The sequence below is a fragment of the Carcharhinus amblyrhynchos genome, chromosome 14 (assembly GCF_965287045.1).
Source record: "Carcharhinus amblyrhynchos chromosome 14, sCarAmb.v2.hapA, whole genome shotgun sequence".
NCBI classification, from domain to species: Eukaryota; Metazoa; Chordata; class Chondrichthyes; order Carcharhiniformes; family Carcharhinidae; genus Carcharhinus; species Carcharhinus amblyrhynchos.
Genome location: NC_137337.1, coordinates 65,361,154 through 65,384,743, shown reverse-complemented (window position 1 = coordinate 65,384,743; position 23,590 = coordinate 65,361,154). Strand labels below are relative to the sequence as shown.

The 23,590-nt window shown below is 41.8% G+C and overlaps 1 protein-coding gene across 1 annotated transcript in view; it reads right to left on the bottom strand.

The window, feature by feature from the left end:
- The window catches only part of LOC145352187 (RNA polymerase II-associated protein 1-like), a 42,146-nt gene that overhangs the window by 9,193 nt on the left and 9,363 nt on the right, over positions 1-23,590 (bottom strand). Inside the window, exons 5-13 of the mRNA XM_080201917.1 lie at positions 21,959-22,116; positions 20,666-20,848; positions 14,279-14,477; positions 12,709-12,818; positions 11,028-11,223; positions 7,973-8,119; positions 6,228-6,370; positions 4,115-4,904; positions 2,059-2,235 (exon numbers count right to left, since the gene is read on the bottom strand). Of these exons, the coding sequence (XP_080058043.1) occupies positions 2,059-2,235; positions 4,115-4,904; positions 6,228-6,370; positions 7,973-8,119; positions 11,028-11,223; positions 12,709-12,818; positions 14,279-14,477; positions 20,666-20,848; positions 21,959-22,116 (2,103 nt within the window). The remainder of the gene's footprint in view (positions 1-2,058; positions 2,236-4,114; positions 4,905-6,227; positions 6,371-7,972; positions 8,120-11,027; positions 11,224-12,708; positions 12,819-14,278; positions 14,478-20,665; positions 20,849-21,958; positions 22,117-23,590) is intronic.

Below are 23,590 nucleotides of genomic sequence, written 5' to 3'. Positions count from 1 at the left end.
TAAAGAAAGAAAAATGCAAGTTCTTACATTATGTGGCCAGGTGTCATAGTGGTATTGTCACTGGACTAATAATCCAGAGACCCAGAGTAGGGCTCTGGGGTTCGAATCCCACCATGGCAGATGGTGAAATTTTAAATTTGAATTTCAATTAATTGAATTGAATTCAACAAAAAAGTCCAATAATAACCATGAAATTACTGTCAATTGTTGGAAAAACACAGCTGATTCACTCACGTCCTTTAGGGAAGGAAATCTGCCTTCCTTACTTGGATATGTGGTTCACTAATGTCCTTTAGGGAAGGAAATCTGCTGTACTTACCTGGTCTGGCCTACATGTGACTCCAGATCCATAACAACATGCTTGACTCTTAAATACCCTCAGGGATGGGCAATAAATGTTGGTCCAGCCAGCAACACCCCCATCCCATGAACAAATAAAAAAAAAAGGTAAGCTATTATCACCAAGACTAAAATAAAAACAAAATACTGCGGATGCTGGACATCTGAAATAAGAACAGAATGTGCTGGAAAGCCCAGCAGATCTGACAGCATCTGCTGAGAAAAAAATAGTTAATATTTCAGAACTCCAACTTGAAACACTAACTCCATATCTGGCTGCAGCTGCTGCCAGGCCAGCTGAGTTTTTCTAGCGCTTTCTGTTTTTATATCATGATATATATGATACTAAACTTGTACCAAGTTCTGTGCTTGTAAAAAACAGGGAAGGGGTGGGAGGAAACAAAGGTATGGTCAAACACTCCAGTACCTCAACCTGAAGCACAGTTTGCAATTCAGAACTAAATTATGGATGCATGTGTGAGAATGAGGGTGTGAGCATATCTGCTTAGTTCCAGATATTTTTCAGGTTTGCTTTCTGCTCCTTTGCCTAAAGTTGCTAAATCCACAGATATAATAGCCATCCAATATCTCACCCAAAAAACCAACAGGTAGGCTGTTCGGCTGTAAGGGAATCATAGTGAGCATTATCATGTTCTCACCCAAGACTTCCCAAACCTGTGACTGGTTAGTGATGAGAGGACTGCACTCTAGCCAATTATTTCTCTCCTCCATAGCCAATAGTCGTCGTGCCAACTCTATGCCAATAACTACAATGCTGGCTGGGATCACATCATTATGCATAGACTGTGGTGAGCTTGCAGCCACTCTGCTTGGAATGTTTTGAGGCCATATCAGGTGGGCAGTCTTTAGCCTTTGGTCCATTGCATAGAAGTTTTCATAGGAACAGAAGAAGTCCAGTTAGTTCTTCGGACCTCTTGCACCATCCAATCAGAATTTAACTGATCTGTACCTCAAATCCATAAACCTTAATACGCTTGTTGAACAGGAAGATGATAATTTTAAATTGGAGGTGTTAAACAACAGGGAGACAAAAAATATGGCTCAGTGAGTACAGGGATGATGGGTTAGAGGCATTTGGTGTGAGTTAGGGCCTCCATCAAACCTTCTTTGAATCGTCTTTGATCTGAGGAAAATGACCTCAGTTTCTCCAGCCTAATCTTGTAGCCAAACATCTCCAACCCTTGAACCATTCTGATAAGTCTCATTTGCACCCTCTCAAGGACCCTCACATTCTTTTCTGAAGTGTGGTGACCAGAATTGGGTGCGATTCTCTAGTTATGACAAATCCAGAGCTTTATAAAGGATCAGCATAACTTTCCTGCCTTCGTACCCAATGTTTCTTTTATGAAGTTGATCTTTCTCTGCACCCTAGCTATGACTGTAACACTACATTCCGCACTCTTGCGTTTCCTTCTCTGTGAACGGTATGCTTTGTCTGTATAGCGCACAAGAAACAATGCTTTTCACTGTATGTTAATACATGACAATACAAATCAAAATACGCTTTGCTAACGACTCTCTCGATACATCACCTGCAGCCTTCAAAGGTCTATGTGCACGAACCCCCAGATCTCTCTGCTCCTGCACACGCTTTAGAACCACGTCATAAGTACGTTTTACTTCTCCCTATGTCTTCCGCAAAAATGCATCACCGCCATGTTCTAACAACATTCCCTTTGATTTGGGATGATGCCTTACCTCATCGACAGCATCCTGCGAGAAGATGAAGCAATTGACGTGAGCAACTGCCACTACATAGAGCACTGGACACCAACTGAGGCGTAAGGTACCTGTCACCAAGGTCTTGAAGTACTGCCGCAGCAGATCCAGTGAAGTCTCAGTGGGATGGGTGTAATTTTCCAAAGGGATCGGCAACTATTTTGATACACAAAAGATTACACAAGTTGAGAACTGAACAGACTAGCTTCTTGTTAAGTGCATTAGGATTTTCACACATCTCCCCATTGCTGTGGAATACAGCAAAGCCTTGATTCTCACCTTGTATTCAAATTCCACTGTGGCCTCGCATTTCTTACCTCTTTGACATTCTCAAACCCTACAATCCTCCGAGAATGCTGACCTCTCCTATCCGGATTTTGACTCCTCCACCAAAGACATCCCGTTTTCAGCTCTCCAGGCTCTAAACTCTGGAACTGCCTTCCTAAATCTCTTTCTTTATATTCATAGATTTATGTTTATATTCATTCCTTAAAACCCTCCTCTTTGGCTAAGCTTATGATCTATTCTAATACCTCCTAATGTGGCTGTTTATCAAATGTTGTCTGCTAATGCTCCTATGAAATGCCCTGGGCTGTTTTATTATATTTAAGATGTTATATAAATGTAGATTCTTCTTTCTTTTTCTATAGAATGATAAAGCACAAAGGATACCATTTGGTCCATTGTTCTAAAGAGCATCCAATTCTCCCACACTTCACCATAGTTCTGTAATATTTTTCCTTCTCATGTAAATATTTAATTTCTTCTTAATTTTGAAAGCTATTATTGAATTTGCTTCCACCACCATTTAAATCGTAATAATTTGGTGTGTCAAAATAATTCTCATTTCGTCCCTTTATAAGACCCTTGTCAGGCCTCATTTGGAGTACTGTGCGCAGTTCTGGTCGCTTCACTATAGGAAAGACGTAGAAGCTATTGAAAGGGTACAGAGGAGATTTACAAGGATGTTGCCTGGACTGGGAGGCATGCCTTATGAAGTTAGGTTGAGGGAACTGGGTCTCTTTTCCCTGGAGAGACGTAGGTTGAGAGGCGACCTGATAGAGGTTTATAAAATGTTGAGAGGAATAGATAGGGTGGATTCTCAGAGGCTATTTCCCCGGGTTGAAATGGTCGCTACGAGAGGACACAGGTTTAAGGTGCGGGGAGGAAAGTACAGACGTGATGTTAGGGGTAAGTTTTTCACTCAGAGGGTGGTGAGTGAATGGAATCGGCTGCCGTCAGTGGTGGTGGAGGCGAACTCGCTGGGGTCTTTTAAAAGACTTCTGGATGAGTATATGGGGTTTTATGGGATTGGGGGTTATAGATAGGTGTTGATGTGATCGGCGCAACTCGTGGGCCGAAGGGCCTGTTTGTGCTGTAGTGTTCTATGTCCCCTCACTAATTATCCAAATTCATGCCCTGTCATTATTTACCCTCCAGACAGTGGGAACAATTTTTCCTTTGTCCAACACCTGAATTTTCAACACTTACTAAATCTCCCCATAAAACTCTCCATTAATTTTACACAAAATGCGATGCATTGAGAATTTGTAATGTATAAAATATCAGCCAAACAATCCCTTTATACGTTTTGAGTTCATCAAGGGGGGAGTAAATCAGGCACCTAGTGTCAGTACCAAACCCCCCAGGATGAGAAAACCTCCTCCATTTTGCCCCAGTTATTTGCCTGAGCCCCAAACTTACAGTTAATTAAATGCTGAACTCTCACTGGTATATAGAATGAAGATGCTCAAAATCAGTTCATATGCATTCATTACCATCAAACAGAAGGTTTTCATCCATCTCAGTTTGAAGGCAATTTGAACTCATGTTCCTGATGCAAGGAGGAAGCATCCAACCCAATGCACCAACCAGATCCTCAAACAAATCTCATACACACAGTTAAGTCATTGCTGGATGGGTCATCAATAGGTCCAACCTATTCTGCTATGCTGAGGAACCCAACACTGGCCTGAATGGCAAGCAAAGACCAGAAACATCTAAGTATTCAAAACAATGGAAACGGTTTATGTACCTGCTTTAGCTGCACTCCCAATGTCCTTAATACGCTAACGTGCTCCCCAAAGACAGCCTGTCGCAGTTGTATGTTGAACTTCCTCTGCAGGGGCAGTAGGAGAAAGCAGCCAAAGAGCTGGTCACCAAACGAGACACTCTCGAACTGCTCAAGAAGGCTAATGTAAAGATCATGAAAGGAGGTCAGCCCTGGGAGCGTGGTGCTCAAGTCCAAGGTGCTCATCATCTTCTGTTGACAGTAGATCGACAGGAGGGCTGTCAGATTGTCATGAATGCCTGGTTCCAGAAACAGATTGCTCCCTGTGAGAAATACGCATGCGATCCTTGCCAGTTTGGCAGCCAGGGGCAGACCCTGCAAAAGCTCACCTCGCCAAGTCTCCAGCAGCAGTGCCCACTGAAGACAGCTGGTTACCATTTCCACTAAATTAGCAGGAAGTGAGTCGACCATCTTGCCCTTCATTTCCTCTCGGGTGACCTGGTCATACAGGTTGATCAAGGGCAGGAAGGCCCAATCGGCTGGTAGAAGAGGACCTGTCATCTCAGGAAGTAGCGCTGATTGGACCAAATGATTCTGGCCACTGTAGAATGCCTGGGACCGTAGGATGGCAGACTGGAGGTGAGCAAAGTGAGACAGGTAGCACGTACGAATTGTAGGAAGCTGTTTCAAGGCTGTTCCCAGCAACGTTCCACGAGTTGGATTAGAATGAACTGTTACTGAAGTGTCTCTTTCTGCTCCAAGCTGGAGAATGTAGGAAAGATCTTCTGCTTCAGGACCACCCGATTTACCTTCCCTGTAAATGCAGCATACACAACACGCTGTAAACACTACATACACTCCACAATGTATATGCTCCCACTTTAAACACTGCATACTGAAAACGCCATATACACCCCCAATGTAAACACTGCACACATGTCCCATACCGTAAAGACAACCAACACAGCATACGTGACACTGCCCCACACGGCAAACGCAGCACAGTCGCCCTCCCCACGGCAATCGCAGCAGAGCCGCCCCCACTCCCGCGGCGATCGCAAGGCACGCAGCATCCCCCCCCCCCCACCCGCCCTGCCACCCCCGCCCCCACACCCCAGCGCACACAACACATGCAACCAACAGGGTAAACACAACACACACATTCCACACAGTAAATGCGACACACACTCCACATGGTAAATGGAGAAAATATAAATATTTATAACACGCTGTAATTACGGATAAAACTTAGATTACTGCGATATTGCCAAATACCCACCAACATCAAACTCTCTCACTCAGGGCAGATGCTGAGCAAAGCTTCTTCTACACTGCCCCCTTAAGCACATCTGGGTGTCAGGCATACCTTGAGTTAGGTCTGTAGTGAACCTCCCAGGACACTACCTCACCAAACACTGACAGAATGAGCTAAATGAACTTTTCTGCCCAATACTTGACTCAGTAATCACCTCAGTTAATTGTCACTAAGCGTTGGTCTGGTATTTTGATATCTTAACACTAGCTGTTCCTTGTGATTATTTAGCAACATTTCCAATTTTGCATTACATTTAGTATCAGCCGAAGTTCAGTGGGTGGCACACTTATCGCTGAGATTGTGGGTTCAGATCCAACTCGAGATGAGCACATAATCTAGACTATCACTCCAGTGAGATATTAAGAGTCAGCTTTTCCGATGAAACTTTAAAGCAAGGCCCCATTTGTCCTTTGATTTGAATATCAAAGATCCCATGGCACTATTTTGAAAAGATAATTGGTATGTCCTCTCTCATGTTCTCAACTAACATCACTAAAAGCAGCTCACCTGATCCTTATTATGTTATCTCAACACTTTCTCATTATCTTACCTAGTCATGACCTCTTTGATATCTCATGGAGCACGCTTCGCAGAAATTGGCTGCCTCATTTCCTTCGCTACATTTGAAATGTGACTACATTTTACAATGCAGTGGACTTACATGCAGTGGACCTAACAGCCGAAACTTACTTCACTTTACTAGCCAGGGAAAGGACAGACTTGTTGAGCAGTTCAGGGTTAGAACCAAGCAACCAAATAGAAAAGTGCTTCCAATTATATTCACTGAAAATATCAAACAAATTTTCATATCAGTATACTTACGGAATGAAATCCTGATTAAAAGCCAACCTTGACAGGAGCTCATGAGCCAAATGCTCACTTCCTGGCAGCAGCTGGCTGAGCAACATCATTGCAACATAGTGGTAGAGCGGAGCTTGCCAGGTAACTTGAGCACTGACAATGACCTGAAAGGAGGAAAAAGCCTTGTATTGTCTTGAAGAATTGCATATTATAATTGGAAAGTCTGGAGGGTTGGGGTAGGACAGGGGCAGGGATTTCAGGTTCAGGGATGGAATCCAGAGGGATGGAGTGAACAAGTCCAGAGCAGACAGTTGTTAGAAAGAGTTAGGGAAGATCAGGCAGAGTTGAGAATGGAAGGAAAGTTCTGATGGTTTGGGAGAAAGTTTGAACAGTCCAGAGCACATCTTTGGACCTCTTAAATCATAGAGTCCCTACAGTGGAGGAGACCGCCATTCAACCCATTGAGTCGGCACCAACTCTCTCAAAGAGCATCTTATCAGAACCACCCCTCCTCACCACCACGCGTCCTATCCCCATTACCCAGTGCATTTACAATGACTAATCCACCTAACCTCCACATCTTTGGACTGTGGGAGGAAACCAAAGCATCCAGAGGAAACTCACGCAAACACAGAGAGAACAAGCAAACTCCATATAGATAGTCATCCGAGGCCAAAATTGAACCCAAGTTCCTGCTGCTGTGAGGCCATAGTGCAAACCCACTGTGCCACCATGCCTTTCTTCAAGAATTCTGCCAAAACACCATCTACAGTACTGTTAAGAGCTGTCTGCAGGTGATCCAGTCAACATTTGCCCTGAGCAAAGCAATAACCTCATGCTATGTTTAGTTAAACTTAGGCAACAAAGCCAGGAGCACAGACACCATGAATAATTGTTCTCTCAAAAGTAGGCTGTATCTGGAGACAATTTTGAGCAGTTAAGCCTCAATAGTTACAGATCTGTCACAAGTGGTGGAAGCGAATTGAAGTGATGAATTGAACACAACATTAACATATATTCACTTAAGTCATAATCTGTGCTGATAAACTTGAAGTTATAAAGAACCTTTCAAGATGGGGCGGCACAGTGGTTAAGCACTGCTGCTTCACAGCTCCAGGGACCTGGGTTCAATTCCCGGCTTGGGTCACTGTCTGTGTGGAGTTTGCACATTCTCCTCGTGTCGGCGTGGGTTTCCTCTGGGTGCTCCGGTTTCCTCCCACAGTCCAAAGATGTATGGATTAGGTTGATTGGCCATGCTAAAATTGCCCTTAGTGTCCTTAGATGCAAGGTTAGAGGGATTAGTGGGTAAATATGTAGGGATATGGGGATAGGGCCTGGGTGGGATTGTGGTCAGTGCAGACTCAATGGGCCGAATGGCCTCTTACTGCACTGTAGGGTTTCTATGATTCTACGTTGCAAAGCACTTTAGATTTATTACTGTTACGTAGTCAGTGAACAGCAAGATTCCAAAACAGCACAGATATAAATAATTGGTTGGGTTGTTTTATCAGTAGCAGTTGAGGGATAAAGTTTGGACAGGATTCCAGGGAGAACTTCTTTCCTCTTTCAAAATAGTTCTGTAGGATCTTTTAAGGGGTTACATGGGCCCTTTGCTCAGTACTGGACTGCAATGTTTACCTGGATTATGGACTCTAATCTCCAGAGTGGGGCGCTGAATCTGAGCCCTCATGATGCGTGGAATGTACTATCTGAGTCCAGTGCATTAAATAAGCCCAATGTTTGAAGCAATGAGTGGAGTCACTTACCGTCTTGGATGCAAGTTGAAGTACAAAATACTGAAAGTGGAACTCGTGACGTAGCAACAAAGCAGACCGGTGGTTTATTGGTGGGATCCCCTTGCAGCTGTGGACAAGGTAATCCCTCAGACCATTGCTGTACAAAATGATGGAGCACTGTAAACAAAGTGTGTGAAGAAACAGATCAACAATAGGAAGTACAGGTGAGAAGCGAGAGGGGTTGCCAGCTAATGGCTCACAGCATAAAGATAGGAGGCAGCCATTTAGCCCTTGAAGACTTCTCCAACATTAAATTAGGTGTTTAATTAGATTAAACAAGGATGTTGCCAGGATTTGAGAAGCTGAGTTACAGAGAGAGATTGAATAGGTTAGGACTTTATTCCCTGGAGCGTAGAAGAATGAGGGGAGATTTGATACAGGTGTATAAGATTTTGATGGGTATAGATAGAGTGAATGCAACCAGGCTTTTTCCACTGAGGCTAGAGGAGAGAAAAAAAACAGGGCATGGGTTAAGGGTGAAAGGAGATAAGTTTAAATGTGAATATTAGGGGGAGCTTCTTCACTCAAGAGACTGGTGGGAGTGTGGAATGAGCTGCCAGATAAAGTGGTAAACGCTTTTAACATTTAAGAAAAACTTGAACGGGTTCATGGATGAGAGGGGTGTGGAGGGATATGGTCCAAGTGCAGGTCAGTGGGACTAGGCAAAAAATGGTTCGGCACAGACAAGGGCCAAAAGGCCTGTTTCTGAGCTGTAATTTTCTGTGGTTCTATAGATCCTGGCCAATCTGCATTTAACTCTATTTATCTGCCTTGGTTCTGCAACCCTTGTTATCTTTGCCTGAGGAACAAGCACTCAGGTTTGAAATTTTCAAATGACCTCCCTGTAATGCATAAGCCTCAGTAGTTTTTTGAGAGCGTGCAAGATTATCACTTTGTGTAAAGGACTAATTCCTGAATAACCCAGCTTTAATTTCGAGGTTACTCCCTCCATTCTGTACACTTCCCCTGAGTTTTTCTCATTTTTCCCCTATCAATTCTTTTAACCATCCATCTTAAACACCTCAGTTAGGTCACCCCTTAAACTTTTATACTTGGAGATATATAAGCCTGGTCTGTGCAACCTTATAACTGAACTGTTTCAGCCCAGATAGTATTCTGGTGAATCTGTGCTGCACCCCCTTCAAGATCTATATACCCTTCCTGATCTGCAGGGCCCAGAAATGAATACAGTACTCCAGAGAGGGTCTAACCAGAGCATGTCCAAAACTTTAGTACATCATTTTGTCAGGGCAGCTGAAGGCATAGCGTATGAAGCATAAACTGCTGCATTTATCCAGAAGCTACTTATCTATTGTGGGTGAGATAAAGAATGAAAACTTTGTTCAGGCGAGGGAGAGAGGTAGAAAACTGCAAATCAGTGTTAATTACTCCATTGATCATGTGATTAGGCAAGGGGGAGATCTATTAAATACCACCTCTTGTCTTGATCTAAGTGCAATCAGTAACATTCATTAATAACTAATGCTTACTGATGAAGCACTGTAAATTTATACATCCAGCCATCACTGGAAGTATACATATTACATTGACCTGCATGAAGTGTGAGAAAACTGTCTGTGTAATGATAAATACCTTTGTCTGGTCTCAGAATCAAAAGTATAACAGTCCACAGCAAGTAAGCCCAGCAGAAATTAAATGCCTGTTAACCATGAGCTCCATTCCGCTCATCAGCTAAGTGTCTAATGTGGTGCTGGGGGAAAACCCAAGCTTAAGTCATGTCAAAGTCAGGATTCCTGTGGCGTGTTGACTAGCCAGCGGCTGCTTTGTTGACCAATCTCCAAACTAAATGACTGAGGAATGTACAGTTGCAGATTGTTTTAGCCCAATATTGAATGTGCACACGTTATCACCATTCCTCATGTTTATACCTGGAGATTTGGTAAACAGTGCAAGACCTGTTCCTACAAGGGATTATAGTACAACGGGGATATGACTGTAGAGATTTCACTCCCTTTTCTCCAAATTACATTTACTCATGCTATTGAATTTTAGCATCTTACATATTATTTATTTTTGCACTGTGTTAATGAGTGTCAGCAAAACCATCCAATTCCAGACGGTGTCAACACCTATTCTCGCCAGAAAACACCCTAACAACAGGGCTGCCATGCGGCCTGTATCCCAAATGATAGCATGGAAGTTGGAGTCTCTAGACCAGGGAAACGGTGAAGCCTGGACAACTTGCATTTATATAACACCTTTACAGTAGTAAAACATCTCATAACACTTCATATGAGTGTTAACAATCAAAATTTGACAAAGAAACATATCCAAAGGTATTAGGACAGACGTTTGGTGAAAGGGTTAAGTTTTAAGGAGCCTCAGCACACACAGAGATTTAGGAAGTAGAGCTTTGGGTCTTGGAAGCTGTCAGTGGTGGTATGAAGAAAATTGGAGGTGTGCAGGAAGCCAGAATTGGGGAGGTACAGAAATCTGGCAGGGTTCCAGGAAGGATGAGGCTATGGAAGGATTTGAACACAACAAACAAGTGAAAAGATTTACAGGTCTATAAGAAAAAGATGAGAGAAAGAGAGAAGTTTTTTGGATAGATTTTTCAAAGAAGCAGTACAGCCATGCTGGGCCAGATGACCTCTTGCTATGTTATATCATTCTAAGACTTTTGAGAATTTTAAAATCAAGGCAATGCTGAACCGGAGACACAAGGAATGAGATTTGGTGTGAACTTCCAGCAGGAGTTGCTGGGTGGCAAGGGGCGTTTCCCTTCCCTAGTCAACGGACACTGACTGAGATCAGTGAGCTAAACCCAGAAGCAGGATCAAAATTCAACCTTCATGGAAGAGTGAAAAGGTTCCTCAGATATGGGGCATAGTGGCGAGAAGCATAAACAGACCAACATCTAAAGTTGATGGGCGTTGGTAAAGGGAAGACATACACACTCAAACACAAAATCCATCTCCTACTGTTTTAGGAGGTACCTAAGAGAAGCTTATATGCCAGCTGATATGACAGCCATGATTAATATGTATGGGCAAAAATGCCTCACCTTTTCTGCCAATCCCTTGTGTATACTGCCGATGGTGTTCAGCAGGTAAAACAAAGCAGTCAGGAATGCAAAAGGGAATTTTGACCCCACTAAGCTGAGGGGTGACTCTACTCCAGCAAAACCCAGTGACACCAGACTGTGGACGATCTCAGGCCCCAGACAGCAGAACCCTGGGTTGCACAAGACAGAGTGTGACCTGAGGAAAGATAACAGCAACTAGTTAGTTACACGCTAATACTGTCAGCTATGGTCAAAAATTACAGGGAATGGGACTGCAAGATCAGGTCAGATAGTATACCAATATGTTTGTCCCCAATTTTTTATAACATCCTGAAAACCTTCATGGTGAATCTTCCACTAATGATGCTAAACTGTAAGAAGAGGGAGATTACCTTCAGTGAGACATCTACATTGGGCTAAATGAGGAGCCTGAGACAGTAAACCAGGAGAATCACTCCTATCTGCTTTCTGGTACAGCACTGTCTGACACACAGGCAGCAGAATTCACTGTCCAACGGTTTGGAAGAGTTCTATAGATAAACTTCCTGGTCCCCTACTGAATAATTATGCCCCATTTTGACCTGAGTCAAGTTCTCCTATAAAAGGCTGTCCCTTCCTATCAAAGATGCTGCTCTTGCCACCTTCAACTTAGCAGGGAGAGTTTTCCAAGTTGAAAAAATACAGGGATGAGGCCTGGAAAGTTTTCATTGGTTGAGAAACAGCAGTATTATAGGAGGAGGATGGAAGTAGATAGGTAGCCCCGTGCTGAGGAAGTTCAGTTAAAGTGGTTGCATATAAAGTCAACAACAAGGAATTGCTGACAAACAGAAGTATTGCTGAAAAGGAGAAACGAGACATGTTGTCTTCACCTGGCACTTGTCAGGACAGGCACAAGAGTACCAATTTTAAAGGGAACAACAATATACACTGTGAGAAAAGGGTGCCGATTGATTGGGGAGTCAGCTGTTTGTTAAGGCATTGCCATAGAAATGCACCAGGAACTAATTTTCAATTTAGAAAAGGTGCAGTGCCTGGACATGTTCCCACGTATGAATATATGTAGCTTTTAGCTAGTGTAAGGGAGCCACATTGATAGCGTGACTGATAATCCAGGTATGCGCTTCTTGAAATTTGGTATTCTTGCATCTGCCTCGTGATTGCAAGACAAAAAATACTGATACCATTTTTTTCAGCAACACAAAGATAGTTGTTCCTCACAGAAGTTAAGTTCTTCTGAATCCTTTCATTAGGACCCAGAAACTGGCGTGCAATGGGATTTCTGAAGGTGGGACATACTTCTGCTAGATTGCCCAGAACAACACTGCAAGGGTATAATTTCATCCTTTAGGCTGTAACTGACCATGAATGCTATCCTTGGCCTTATCAAATACAAGCTGCCCAGCTTAAGTACTAAAACTCAAGGATGGATCAGAAAATCTACTAGTTACAGGTATAAATAGAGATGCTACGTTCTGGGATGCATGATAGCGACTCATTTGTGAATTACGACATGTTGTTACCATATTTCCAGCATGTGTTCAATGTTATTGCGCCATCCTCTACAAACTTTAATCTTTGATCCATTTTACACTCCCACTTCAAACAAATTAGACATTAACAATTGCAGTCAGACTGCACAAATGGTAGGGATGTCACAGTTCCACATGAAAACACAGCTTACCTGAGATCCACAAACATGTTCTCTAATGCTGGCAGGCTAAGGAATGGGAACAATGTCTCTGAGCAAAATTGTTCCAATTCTTCTAAACATTCAACTGGTCTATAGGAAGGCTGTGGAAAATTCAAGACAGAATGACATCAAGAGGGCAGGGTGAAAGCATATCAGTGTGGGTACAATTCAGACAAGGAGAAAATGAGAACATTGCACTGTGTGTCTGACTGACATAAGGAGAAACCCAGAGCATCTTCTCATGTGTACAAGTCAAACAGACAGTCAGACCATCTCATTCTGTGTCAGATCTAAACAAGGAGACAATCATTTGGCATATCACCTGGCTGGAGACAGCAAGATCCAGCTGGTTTATGACCTTGTGTTGCTCTGACACCATATTTCTGAGGATGTTTTTCATTTAAAAACATCTGCCCAAAGAAATCTGCACAGGGAGAGATACAAAAAGGCAGGAGGCCAGAAGATACAACAGTGATAAGACAACGCAATGTCCATGTTACAAACAATTTGCTAAAATGTAGATATCAAATTATGCAGAAGCAACAGGACCCTGAAACTGGTTAGAGACCGGAGTGGAGCAAACTTAAACATGTGTGGACAAGAGCATCAATAATTCTCATGACCAGGTGTGGAGAATTCAATCATGTTGAGAGCACTCTCATCCTTAGGTCAGAAACTTATAGATTTAAGACCTAATTCAAAGAGTTAAACACATAGTCCAGGCTGATTCTCCACTGGACAACTGAGGAGAGGACCACACTGTGGAACACTATCTTTTGGATCGGAGCTTAAACCAAGACCCCATCTGCCCTCTCAAATGGATGCAAGGAGCCCGTGGCAATATTCATAGGTGTCCTGGCCAATATTCATCTCACAAATAATGTCTTAAAAAGGAGATCTAGCCATTTAACTGATTGCACATTGCTTTACACAGCACATCGCTGTATGCAGTGCACAGCTGTACCCAGATTGACCACACAAGATCAGAGAGTACATTTCAAACATAATGGTGAACATTTAGAGATATTCTGAGGTCAAAAGCTCTACGTAAATTTAAGTTCTTTCCAGAAGTAAGTTTTTTTTCAAAATTTATTCTGAGATGTCAGAAAGGGCAAAATATATTGCCCATCCTAGTTGCCCTGAGAAAGTGTTAGTGGACCTTAGCAGTTTGATACAGCTGCAGGGGGTTTACTAGAGTGGGTGAAACTGAAGTCCCATATAGACCAGACCAGATCAGGAAGGCAGATTTCCTTTCCTAAAAGACACTAGTGAACCACTTGCCTTTTCTTCAACCAACTTACATTTGCTTCTACAGCTTTTTATTTTTGACTTCTTCAAAACTGAATTCAAGTTCTCCAACTGCTATGGTGAGATGTAAACTCTAGCCCTGAGGGAACTACTATCCAAACACATGACGCTAACTAAACCATAACCAACAAAACAAAAAAGAAAAATGTTACAAGTTTCACTGCGACAGGGAAAGGAAAAATGTTACACAGAGTAACACACAACAGGAAATAAGTGCATGCCAATGAAACATGTAGGTAAAATAGTTCTGTACCTGTTGGATGAGTTTGCTATAGTATGTCCCCAAGTAAGTGATATATGTTGCTGTCAGTTGTCTCACTTTACTCCAAGCCACTGGACAGTTGATTTTCTTGAGGCACCTTTTGAGACAGCTCTCCAGAAAGGGCTTGATACCTGTCACATGTCTCCAGTCCAATGGAGGAGGGGAAATATGTTCCACCTGGTCCCTGCCACTATACAAAGCAAATGGAGAAGCTATTGACCAGTTGTTTCATTTGGGGCAACAGTGTCACTCACCCAAAACAACAATCTAGGGAGAAAGGCACTGCATTAAAACATGGAATTACATAATTGCTGGACAGTCTGAATAGCACTCTTGCCTCTCAGCAGTGGCTTGGCCATTCCAACTCAGGGACATTGGAACACAATTCAGTTGTGGCACTGAGGAATTATTACACTATCAGAGCTTCTGTATTTTTTTTAAAGAGACCTTAAAGGTCTGTTTTAAGGTGTCAGCTGGTCTGTCCTCTCAGGTGGGGAGAAAAACATCTATGGTTTTTTTTCAAAGAATGGCAGGGAAGTTTTCAGCCCTCAATGTTCTGACCTCAATCAATGTCACCTAAAGTGACCTGATGATCCACCTATTATCGGGCCTTGCTGTGCACAAGTTGGCTGCCACATTTCCTACATCACAATATTAACTATAAAATTTAGAAATCCACATGACTTCATCTGGATATTTTTGCTTGAGTGCCCACTCTTTGCTGCTTAATCTCAGCTCCTGGTGTGTCAAGCAGATTCTCTCCATTTTTCAGCATAAATGCTGCTAAGTCATCCAGAGATTTTACCTGCTGAATTTCATGTAAGATCATCTCAATGCCTTGCTTCCCCAAGTTGTTGGCCCATATGTTCTCCTGTTGTGTTCTCCAAGGTCCAACAATGACTACACTTTAAAAAGTGTTTAATTTGGTGTAAAATACTTTGAGACATCCAAGGGTCATGAAAAGTGTTGTATAAATGTAGAGCTTTTTTTTCCACTCCCTTCTGTGTCCTATGGTTATTGATCCTCTTGCCAATTTAAATAGTTTCTCCTTATTTACTGAAAACTTTAAAAATCTTATTTATCAAAATCTTTCATTTGCACAGCATCTTTCATCTCAAGACTTTCCATAGCAGGTTAAAGCCAATGGACTACATTTGAATAGTCACTGCTGTAATCAAAACAGAAAATGTTGGATAAACTCAGCAGGTCTGGCAGTATCTGTGGAGAAACACAGTTAATTTTTCTAGTTAAAATTACCCTACTCCTGAAGAAGGGTCACATGGCTGTGAAATATTAACTATGGTTTTCTCTCCACAGATGCTGCCAACATTTTCTGTTTTTATTTCAGATTTCCAGCATCTGCAGTATCTTGCTTTTTCTGAGTGTTTAAGTCACTGCTTTAATGTTGCACACAGCAAGATCATACAAAACAGCATTGTGATAGCAACCAAATCATCTATTTTTTATTCAGTGATGTTGGTTAAGGGATAAATACTGATCAGGGCACCAGAGAGAGTGCCTCTGCTTTTCATTAAAATAGCGCAAAGTGATTTTTTACCCCCACCCGAGGGGTCAGACAGGGCTTTAAGTTAACGTCTCACCTGAAAGGTGGAACCTCCGATAATGCAGTAATCCCTCAGTTCTTCCCCTGAAGTGTCAGCCTAGACATGGTCTGTAGAGTGGGACTCAAACCCTTGACCTTGTGACTCGGAGGCAAGAGCATTACTGCATAGAACTGACTGCCTAAATCTTTCAAAGGTTTCTAAATTAAAGCAGACAGCATTCCATAACAATGAGCAGCAGTGTAACCTTGGAAACAACCTAGTCACAAGCTCTGAGAATACACAAGGGAATTGTTGCCACACCAATCACAAAGGCCTTGAAATGGGTTTCACTTGGAATCACTGCTGACCGAATGTGATTGACGAATGCACTCTCCAATGTAACATTTAATCACATTACTGACATTTAATGGGTACCTTTGGGTTTCCTTTATTTCATGACTCTTAAAATGTCGTGTATACCAAGATGGTGTCAATCACTTTAATATAGACTGCATCATCATCAACTCTGATGGGATGCATTCAGAATTAGGTAGCATTAATTCAAAGTGTTCTGCTATGGAAAACTAAATCAGCCTTTGTTGCTGTATACAACAGTTGCTTAGCAACAGCCACCGACCCTGACACAGCTGCCCCCTTCCCCCTTGCTACTCCGCATGCTCACTATCAAGTTCCAGTCACCCTACATCAGTCTACAGTCCTACCACAGCCGCCTTATGTCAGTTTAAGACTTGCTTCAATCATGAGAAGTGGCACCAAGCTGTCCAGCAGTGTTATACTGTACAGCAGTTTGATAATGGTTCAAGATTAGGCATCAGGACAAATTATGTGTTACAGTATATTCATATAGCATTGTTAATGCCCCAGGGTGCTTCACCAGAGAAGGGAGATTCAGGCATGAGAAAGAACCAGGGGAAAAATTATAGAAGGTGATGGAAAGCAGTGTTAATGAGATATACTTCCACGAATTAGATAGAACACACAGAAACAGCCCAATCAATCCACTTTTATCTGCCCCAACAAGCTTCCTCCCACCCTCCTTTATCTAACCCTGTCAACATATCCTTCCATTCCTTTCTCCTTTATCCACTTATCTAGAATCATAGAATAATACAACATTGAAGGAGGCCATTTGGTCCATCAAGTCTGTGTCAGCTCTTTCACAGATCAATCCAATGTCCTGTTCTTTCATAAGCCCTGAAATATTTTCTTCTTCCAAGTCGTTACCTTTTGAAAGCTACTAATTAACCTTTATCCTCCATCCCATCAGGCAGTGCATTTCAAACCCACTTGTTACCTAAAATAGATTTTCCCTCATGTCACCTCTGGTTCTTTTGCCAGTCACCTTAAATCTATGCCCTCTTATTATCAAACCATCAGCCATTAGAAACAGTTATGCTTTATTAACTACCTAAACACTTCATGCTTCTAATTACATTTAAGGCACCTCCTAGCATTCTCTGCTAAAAAGAAACCAATCCTCAGTCTATCCACATAATTACACTCCCTTATTCCTGGAACCATTCTGACAAATCTCTCTGCACCTCCACCAAAGCTTTCATTGCCCTTCTTGAAGTGTGGAGCCCAAAATTTGACACAATGCTCCAGCTGGATCTGAACCAGTGTTTCAATTACCCATAACCCTAATGCAAGGTTAGCATAACTTGCTGGTTTTTGCACTCTGCATCTCTATACAAATCCCAGGACCTCATGTGCTTGCATCCACCATCTTCACCAATTTATGCACAAGCAACTCTCTCTCTTCTTGTACCTCTTTCAAAATTGTACAACTTAGCTTGCAATGTCTCTCATTTTTCCTACCAAAATATGTCACCTTCACTGAATTTCATCTGACAGGTGACCAAACCTAGTTACATCCCCTGGAGGTCTATATTATCTTTCTCTGCATCTACTAAACCTCCAGCTTTCATATCTTCTGTAAATTCCAAATTGTGCCCTGTATCCACAAATCCAAGCCATTAACGTAGATTAAAAACAGCAGTGCCCCTCTTACTGAACTTTGGGGAACAGTATTCCAACCTAAAAAGTAGTCATTCACCACAACTACGTTAGTCAGCTCTGTATCCACCCTCCTGCTGCCTCTTTTATCTCATGGGCTTCAATTTGATAACCAGCCCAAGTCTGCTACATTATCAAAGTCCTTTCGAAGTCGATACAGATTACATCAACAGCACCACCCTAATCCATCCTCTCTGTTACATGATCAAAAAATTCAATTAAGCTAGTTAAACACATCTTGCCCTTGACAAATCCATGCTAGCTCTCCTTCATTAATTCATGCTTGTTCAAGTGGCTGTTATTTTTACATAGAACACAATACAGACAAAAAACGTCACTTGCCCAACAATCATAACATTTCCCCCAGACGGTTATTTCTAAAAGTTTCTGGAAAGGAGTATTACCTCTGCACGTAAGGAGGATTAGAACATTGAGGCCAATACCTCTGCAATGTTTACCTCAACTTCCTCAGCACCTACAATATATCCTATCCAGACTGGCTGACTCATCTACGTTATGTACTACTATCTTTTTGAATACCACATCAACCTTCATGTCTTGCAGCTTCTCAACACCCTCTTGACTTGCTATAGCTTTAACAAGTTCCTCTTCCTTGACAAACACCAATTCAGAGTAAGCATTTAGTACATAAGCCATACCCTCTGTCTCCAGTAGAACTCCATTTTGGTCCTTAATTAGCCCACCATTCTTGACAACCCTTCCACCCTGAACAAGCCTCTGGAAAACCTTTAGGTTCCTCTTTATGTTGGCACATTATTTTTGGCACTGGCACTTTGATCCTATCTACTTTTTCACTTGCCCTTTGTATTTTTTTTATATTTAACTGAATTCTCCTTTGTCATCCAAAAATGTAAATATCTCTCTATATTCACCCTGTTTACGCCATTCATAATTCTGATGATCTCCACTGGGGAGGTAAGGGTATAGGAAGAGATTAGTTGGTTGGTTCTATCATTGGTTTGAAATCAGCATGAGAACTATGCACAACAGTTCAGCATAACTGAGAACAAGAATGATTTCAGAAAGTGTGAAATCACTAACTCACTATTGCAGCTGCCCCACAGAGGAGTAAGTCTAGGTTATCCAGTCAAGGTCTTCATTTCTAATGTGTTGGGATAGTATGAGGAACAGTCTTGGAGTGTCTGCCTGGACATTTCCTAATGTATTGCAGTGCTTCTTTTTGCAAGTGATAGACATACCGTTCAGCTCACTTTGTGATCTAGTACGATCTATTCACCATTATGAATTAGCCACATAGCAACAGAAATAGATCATACAGCCCCTTGAATCTGTACTCATTCAGTTAGATCAAGGTTGATCTGCAACCTGAACCCACTCACACATCTTATTTCATAATATTTAGCACCTGTGTCAAAAAACAGATCAATTTAAATCTGAAAGTTGTCAATTGATAGTCCAGATTACCCCTCATCCTCCACACACACAGCCTGAACAGGTTTTTGGAGAGACAGTTTCAGATTTCCGTTAACTGTTACAGGAAAAAGTACCTGCAACTAAATGCAGTACTCCCAAGATTTCTCCATCCAGAGCTCTGTGCAGCTGTATTTTATTCCTGCTCTCTTAAACTAAAGATTAACATTGCTTTGACCTTTTGAATGTTTGGTCACTTTCTATAAGCTTTTAGTGATTACTGTCCATGGACAGCTAACTGTCTTCTCTTCTGCAGTTACTCGTTTTCACCATTTAAAAAATATATTTCCTTCAGTCCAAAGTGAATGTTGCCATACTTGCTGCCACTGAACTCCATCTACCATCATTTTGGCACTTTACCCATCAATGTCACTTTGCAACTTCCTAACTTGATGTTGTCAGCAAATTTGGATTTATGGTTCTCTTTTTTTTATCCAAGTTACTGATAAATTTAAATGAATTATGGGTGACAAATGAGACATGGCTGCAGTTGCCACAAGTATGCCTCATGAAGGGATGTCAAGAACTATTGTACTTATACTGAAAGTATGAGGGCATTTTCTTCTGACCCAATTCCTAGTGATACTTAGGAGAACATGAGCTTCAGTCTCCATACTGTTCTTTGCAACTGCACGCTATAAAGATGACAGCACATTGGCTTTCCTTATTCTGCTTCAATCTGCCAATGCAGGTTAAACTTTTTGGTATTCTCACTGTTCAGAGGGACTAGTCTTCCAGATAAAATGTTAAACCAAGAGCCCATATGTCCTCTCAGGAGGATGCACACGATTCCATGACACTATTCAAAGATGATGGGAATGTTCCCTGGTGCCCTGGCCAATTCGTGACCATCACCAAAACATTTAGAATTCATTAATCTCAGTTGTTTTGGGATCTTGCTGTGTACGTCATTGGCTGCAAAGCACTTTGGGACGTCTTGAGGATGCGAAAGACTCTCTAAATGAACGCAGGTCCTATCTAAAGCAATTAGCAAAGCAACAGAAGGTGCCCTATGGGAGTACGCACTCATGGCCAAATGAAGAAACAAACCCATGAAGGGAAGGCCCCCTAGTTAGAATTTGCACTAATGAGATGAACACAATTTCAATCTGTGTGGGTTTCTCAGTCGATTAAACTGGTGTATTTTAAATAGAGGATGAGTTTCCATGAGTCACAGGCGTATAGTTGATCAAAGCAAAACAGGCTACAAGCGGTTGAGTGGAGATGCACAACATTCCGGACTCAGACATGTGAAGGGACTGATCCTGGGACCTGGTGCTGGAGGAACGTTAGGAGAAAGTAGCATTTGACGCAGTCTGGTACCTCAATTGTGTCAAAGATGTACCTGGAGATGAACTGGGCCTGCAGTTCAGCAACACAGCCTGCACTATTAGTAATGTTGATCAGCAGGCAAACCAACACCTCGGCTCTCTGCACGTAAAAACTGTACAATAGATCCTCCTCCTTAGGCTGATATAAAAGATTCGGTAATGTCTGAAGCATCTTCATCAGTGCAGGATAGAAATCCCTGGAAGACAAACAGAAATGAGGGGATAGTTGCTCTTCCTTCAAATAAGCAAAGAAACTTTTAGTGCAGAAATTATTTGGAGGCAATTTAAACTATACTTTTCCTGTTTCCTCCTCAGGGCCATCCTACACAACACGATTCATGCAGTTCTCAGAACATGCAACCTTTGGATCACCACCGTGTGCCACTTACACTACTCTGTTCCACACAAAAGAAACATGTATCTGTTGAATGTCTGTCAGCTGGTTCTCAGGGGATTGCACATTTCTCTAGAGTTCAGAAGAATGAGGGGAGATCTAATTGAGGTGTACAAGATGATAAATGGTAGTGACAAAACAGACAAGCTGGCACTGCCTTTTGTGGGATAATCTAGAACAAGAAGATAAAAGTTTTGGGATAAGGGTTAGCAGATTTAAGAGAGATGAGGAGAAACTATTTCTCTCAAAGGGACATGAATCTGTGGAATTCACTACCCCAGAGTGCGGTGGATGCCAGGACATTGAGTAAATTTGAGGAGCTGGAGAGATTTTTAATTAGTAATAGGTTGAAGGGTTACGGGCAGAAAAGTGGAGTTGAAATCAAGACCAGCCATGATCATACTGAATGGCGGAGCAGGCTTGACGGATTAAATTGCTTACACCTGCTCCTAGTTCTTATGTTCTTATAAACACTTAAAAGTTTGGGATGTCCTACTGATCACGAAAGATACAAATATATGGAATTGATAGACCAGGAAATAAACAGTCGTGAGCATCATTACTCAGCCCTTTTCCCCCTTCTCTGCCTACTTCATCACCTGCCACTCTGGCAACATGTATCCCCAGAGGGCCAAAAAACACAGGAAAATAACCTAACTCCCACTCCCTAAATTATGCCTCTCCAAAAATATTGACCAATCCCCAAATGTGGCTGGACATACACCTCAAATCAAGTGTCGTACATGCCCTTGAACTTACCAATCCTCTTCCTTCACCATACCCATCCACCCACTCAACATATGTGAACACCCCCCATTTATATTTCCACACCAGGCCCCCAACTCATGTGCATTCAACATGTGCCAAATAAATGTACCAATCCAGCCCCATCTCCTTTTCACCTTGCACTCACTTGTACAGGTCACATGCTTGTCCATAATTGGCTGCAATAGCCCACAACCGCAAGGCCTCAGTGCTCAACACAAAAGCTTCCTGCTGTTCCAAGGGCAGATCATTAGGGTCCTCTGATATGAACCTCCCAATTCGTGCCTTCATACTGTATTTATTTAACTGTATAAAAAGATACACAGAAGCATATATGTTATTAAGCAGTCTGTTCATTCATAATCCAACAGATGTGTCTAACTTGTCCAGGTGTAAGTCTGTACAGTGCACAGATTTAAACTACTCATCATAAGGAACTACTTCTCTCAATAGATTTTCTTTTAATTATACTTATTGCCGATAGTAAGGAGTAATCTTTGTGTTAACTCAAGTGAAAAACATCACCACTGGAAAAAGGGGCAATTTTCCACTGAAAACATCCCATGTCAACACTGAACATTCCCAGGCTAAGTACAGATTAGATAGAGCCTGTAGCTCACTCTATGCTGCCCCATCAAGCATTCCCAGATCTAACCTGTTCAAGTTAGACACAGAGAAAAACTCCCTCTGCATGATTCCCTCAAATACACCCAAATCCTGTACAATACGGATAAGATCTGGAGTTATTTTCTTTCTCTGTCCTAACTATCTGCCTGAGCCCTAAATCTTGGTTGAACATGACCTACTGCACACTTCCAGTCATCTTTATAAGCAAGGCTGCCAATTTAATTCTGAAATATGAACAGTTCTGTAGGTTTCTGAATTCTATCAAAGCATGAAACTATGAAAGCCATCGCAAGTCAAAATCTCTTGGTGATAAAAATAGAAAAGCAATAACAAAATCAAATTTAAGCTTAAAAGCCTAGAGTGAAGTACAAAATGAATGACCAGAGATGGCCAGGCCAAATAACCAGAGCTGGATTCCTGATCAGGAATTAGTTAAAATAAAAATGCTTTGATCTAGGGATGAACTGAATTACATACAATAGGAATTCTGGCAGCAGCTGAGTAATAGGATTGGACAATGTGTTGAACTTGCATAGCATCATGTTATTATGATTTTGTCTTATGTACCTGAGCAACCTGTTCCTTGGTCAATAAAAACTTAATACTTATATTGTGCTATTGATGGAACAAAAGGTCCATGATTCACTACCATCACCAGTCAAAACCTCAATCAGCAAAGGGACAAAAAAAAAATCACTGGAATTTAAATGCATTAGATATTTGGAACTTCCATGGTTCTGAAGTCTAGGGAAAGAATCAATAGTTTACCAGTAATTGTGTTACAATAACTTGTATTCAAAGAGTGCACTTATCATTAAAAAAATTCTTAAGCTGCTTCACGGCAGCATTATAAAGCAAAATTTGACAATAAACCACTTTAGAGTTGTCAAAGTCGTGTAATCTTGGCCAAAGAAGTCAGTTTTGTAGATTTTCCTAACAAGTAAAGCAAAACAGAAAGACCTGAAAAGAGTTCCAGAAAGTTGCGGGTTAGCTTAATTTCAGAACTTGCTAAATCATTCGCCTGATGAAGGGGCAGTGCTCCAAAAGCTTGTGCTACCAAATAAATCCTGTTGGGCTTTAACCTGATGTTGTCAGAGTTCTTAGTATGCATTACTAGATGGTCAAATAGCAAAGAAAAAGCAGAGTGGAGGTA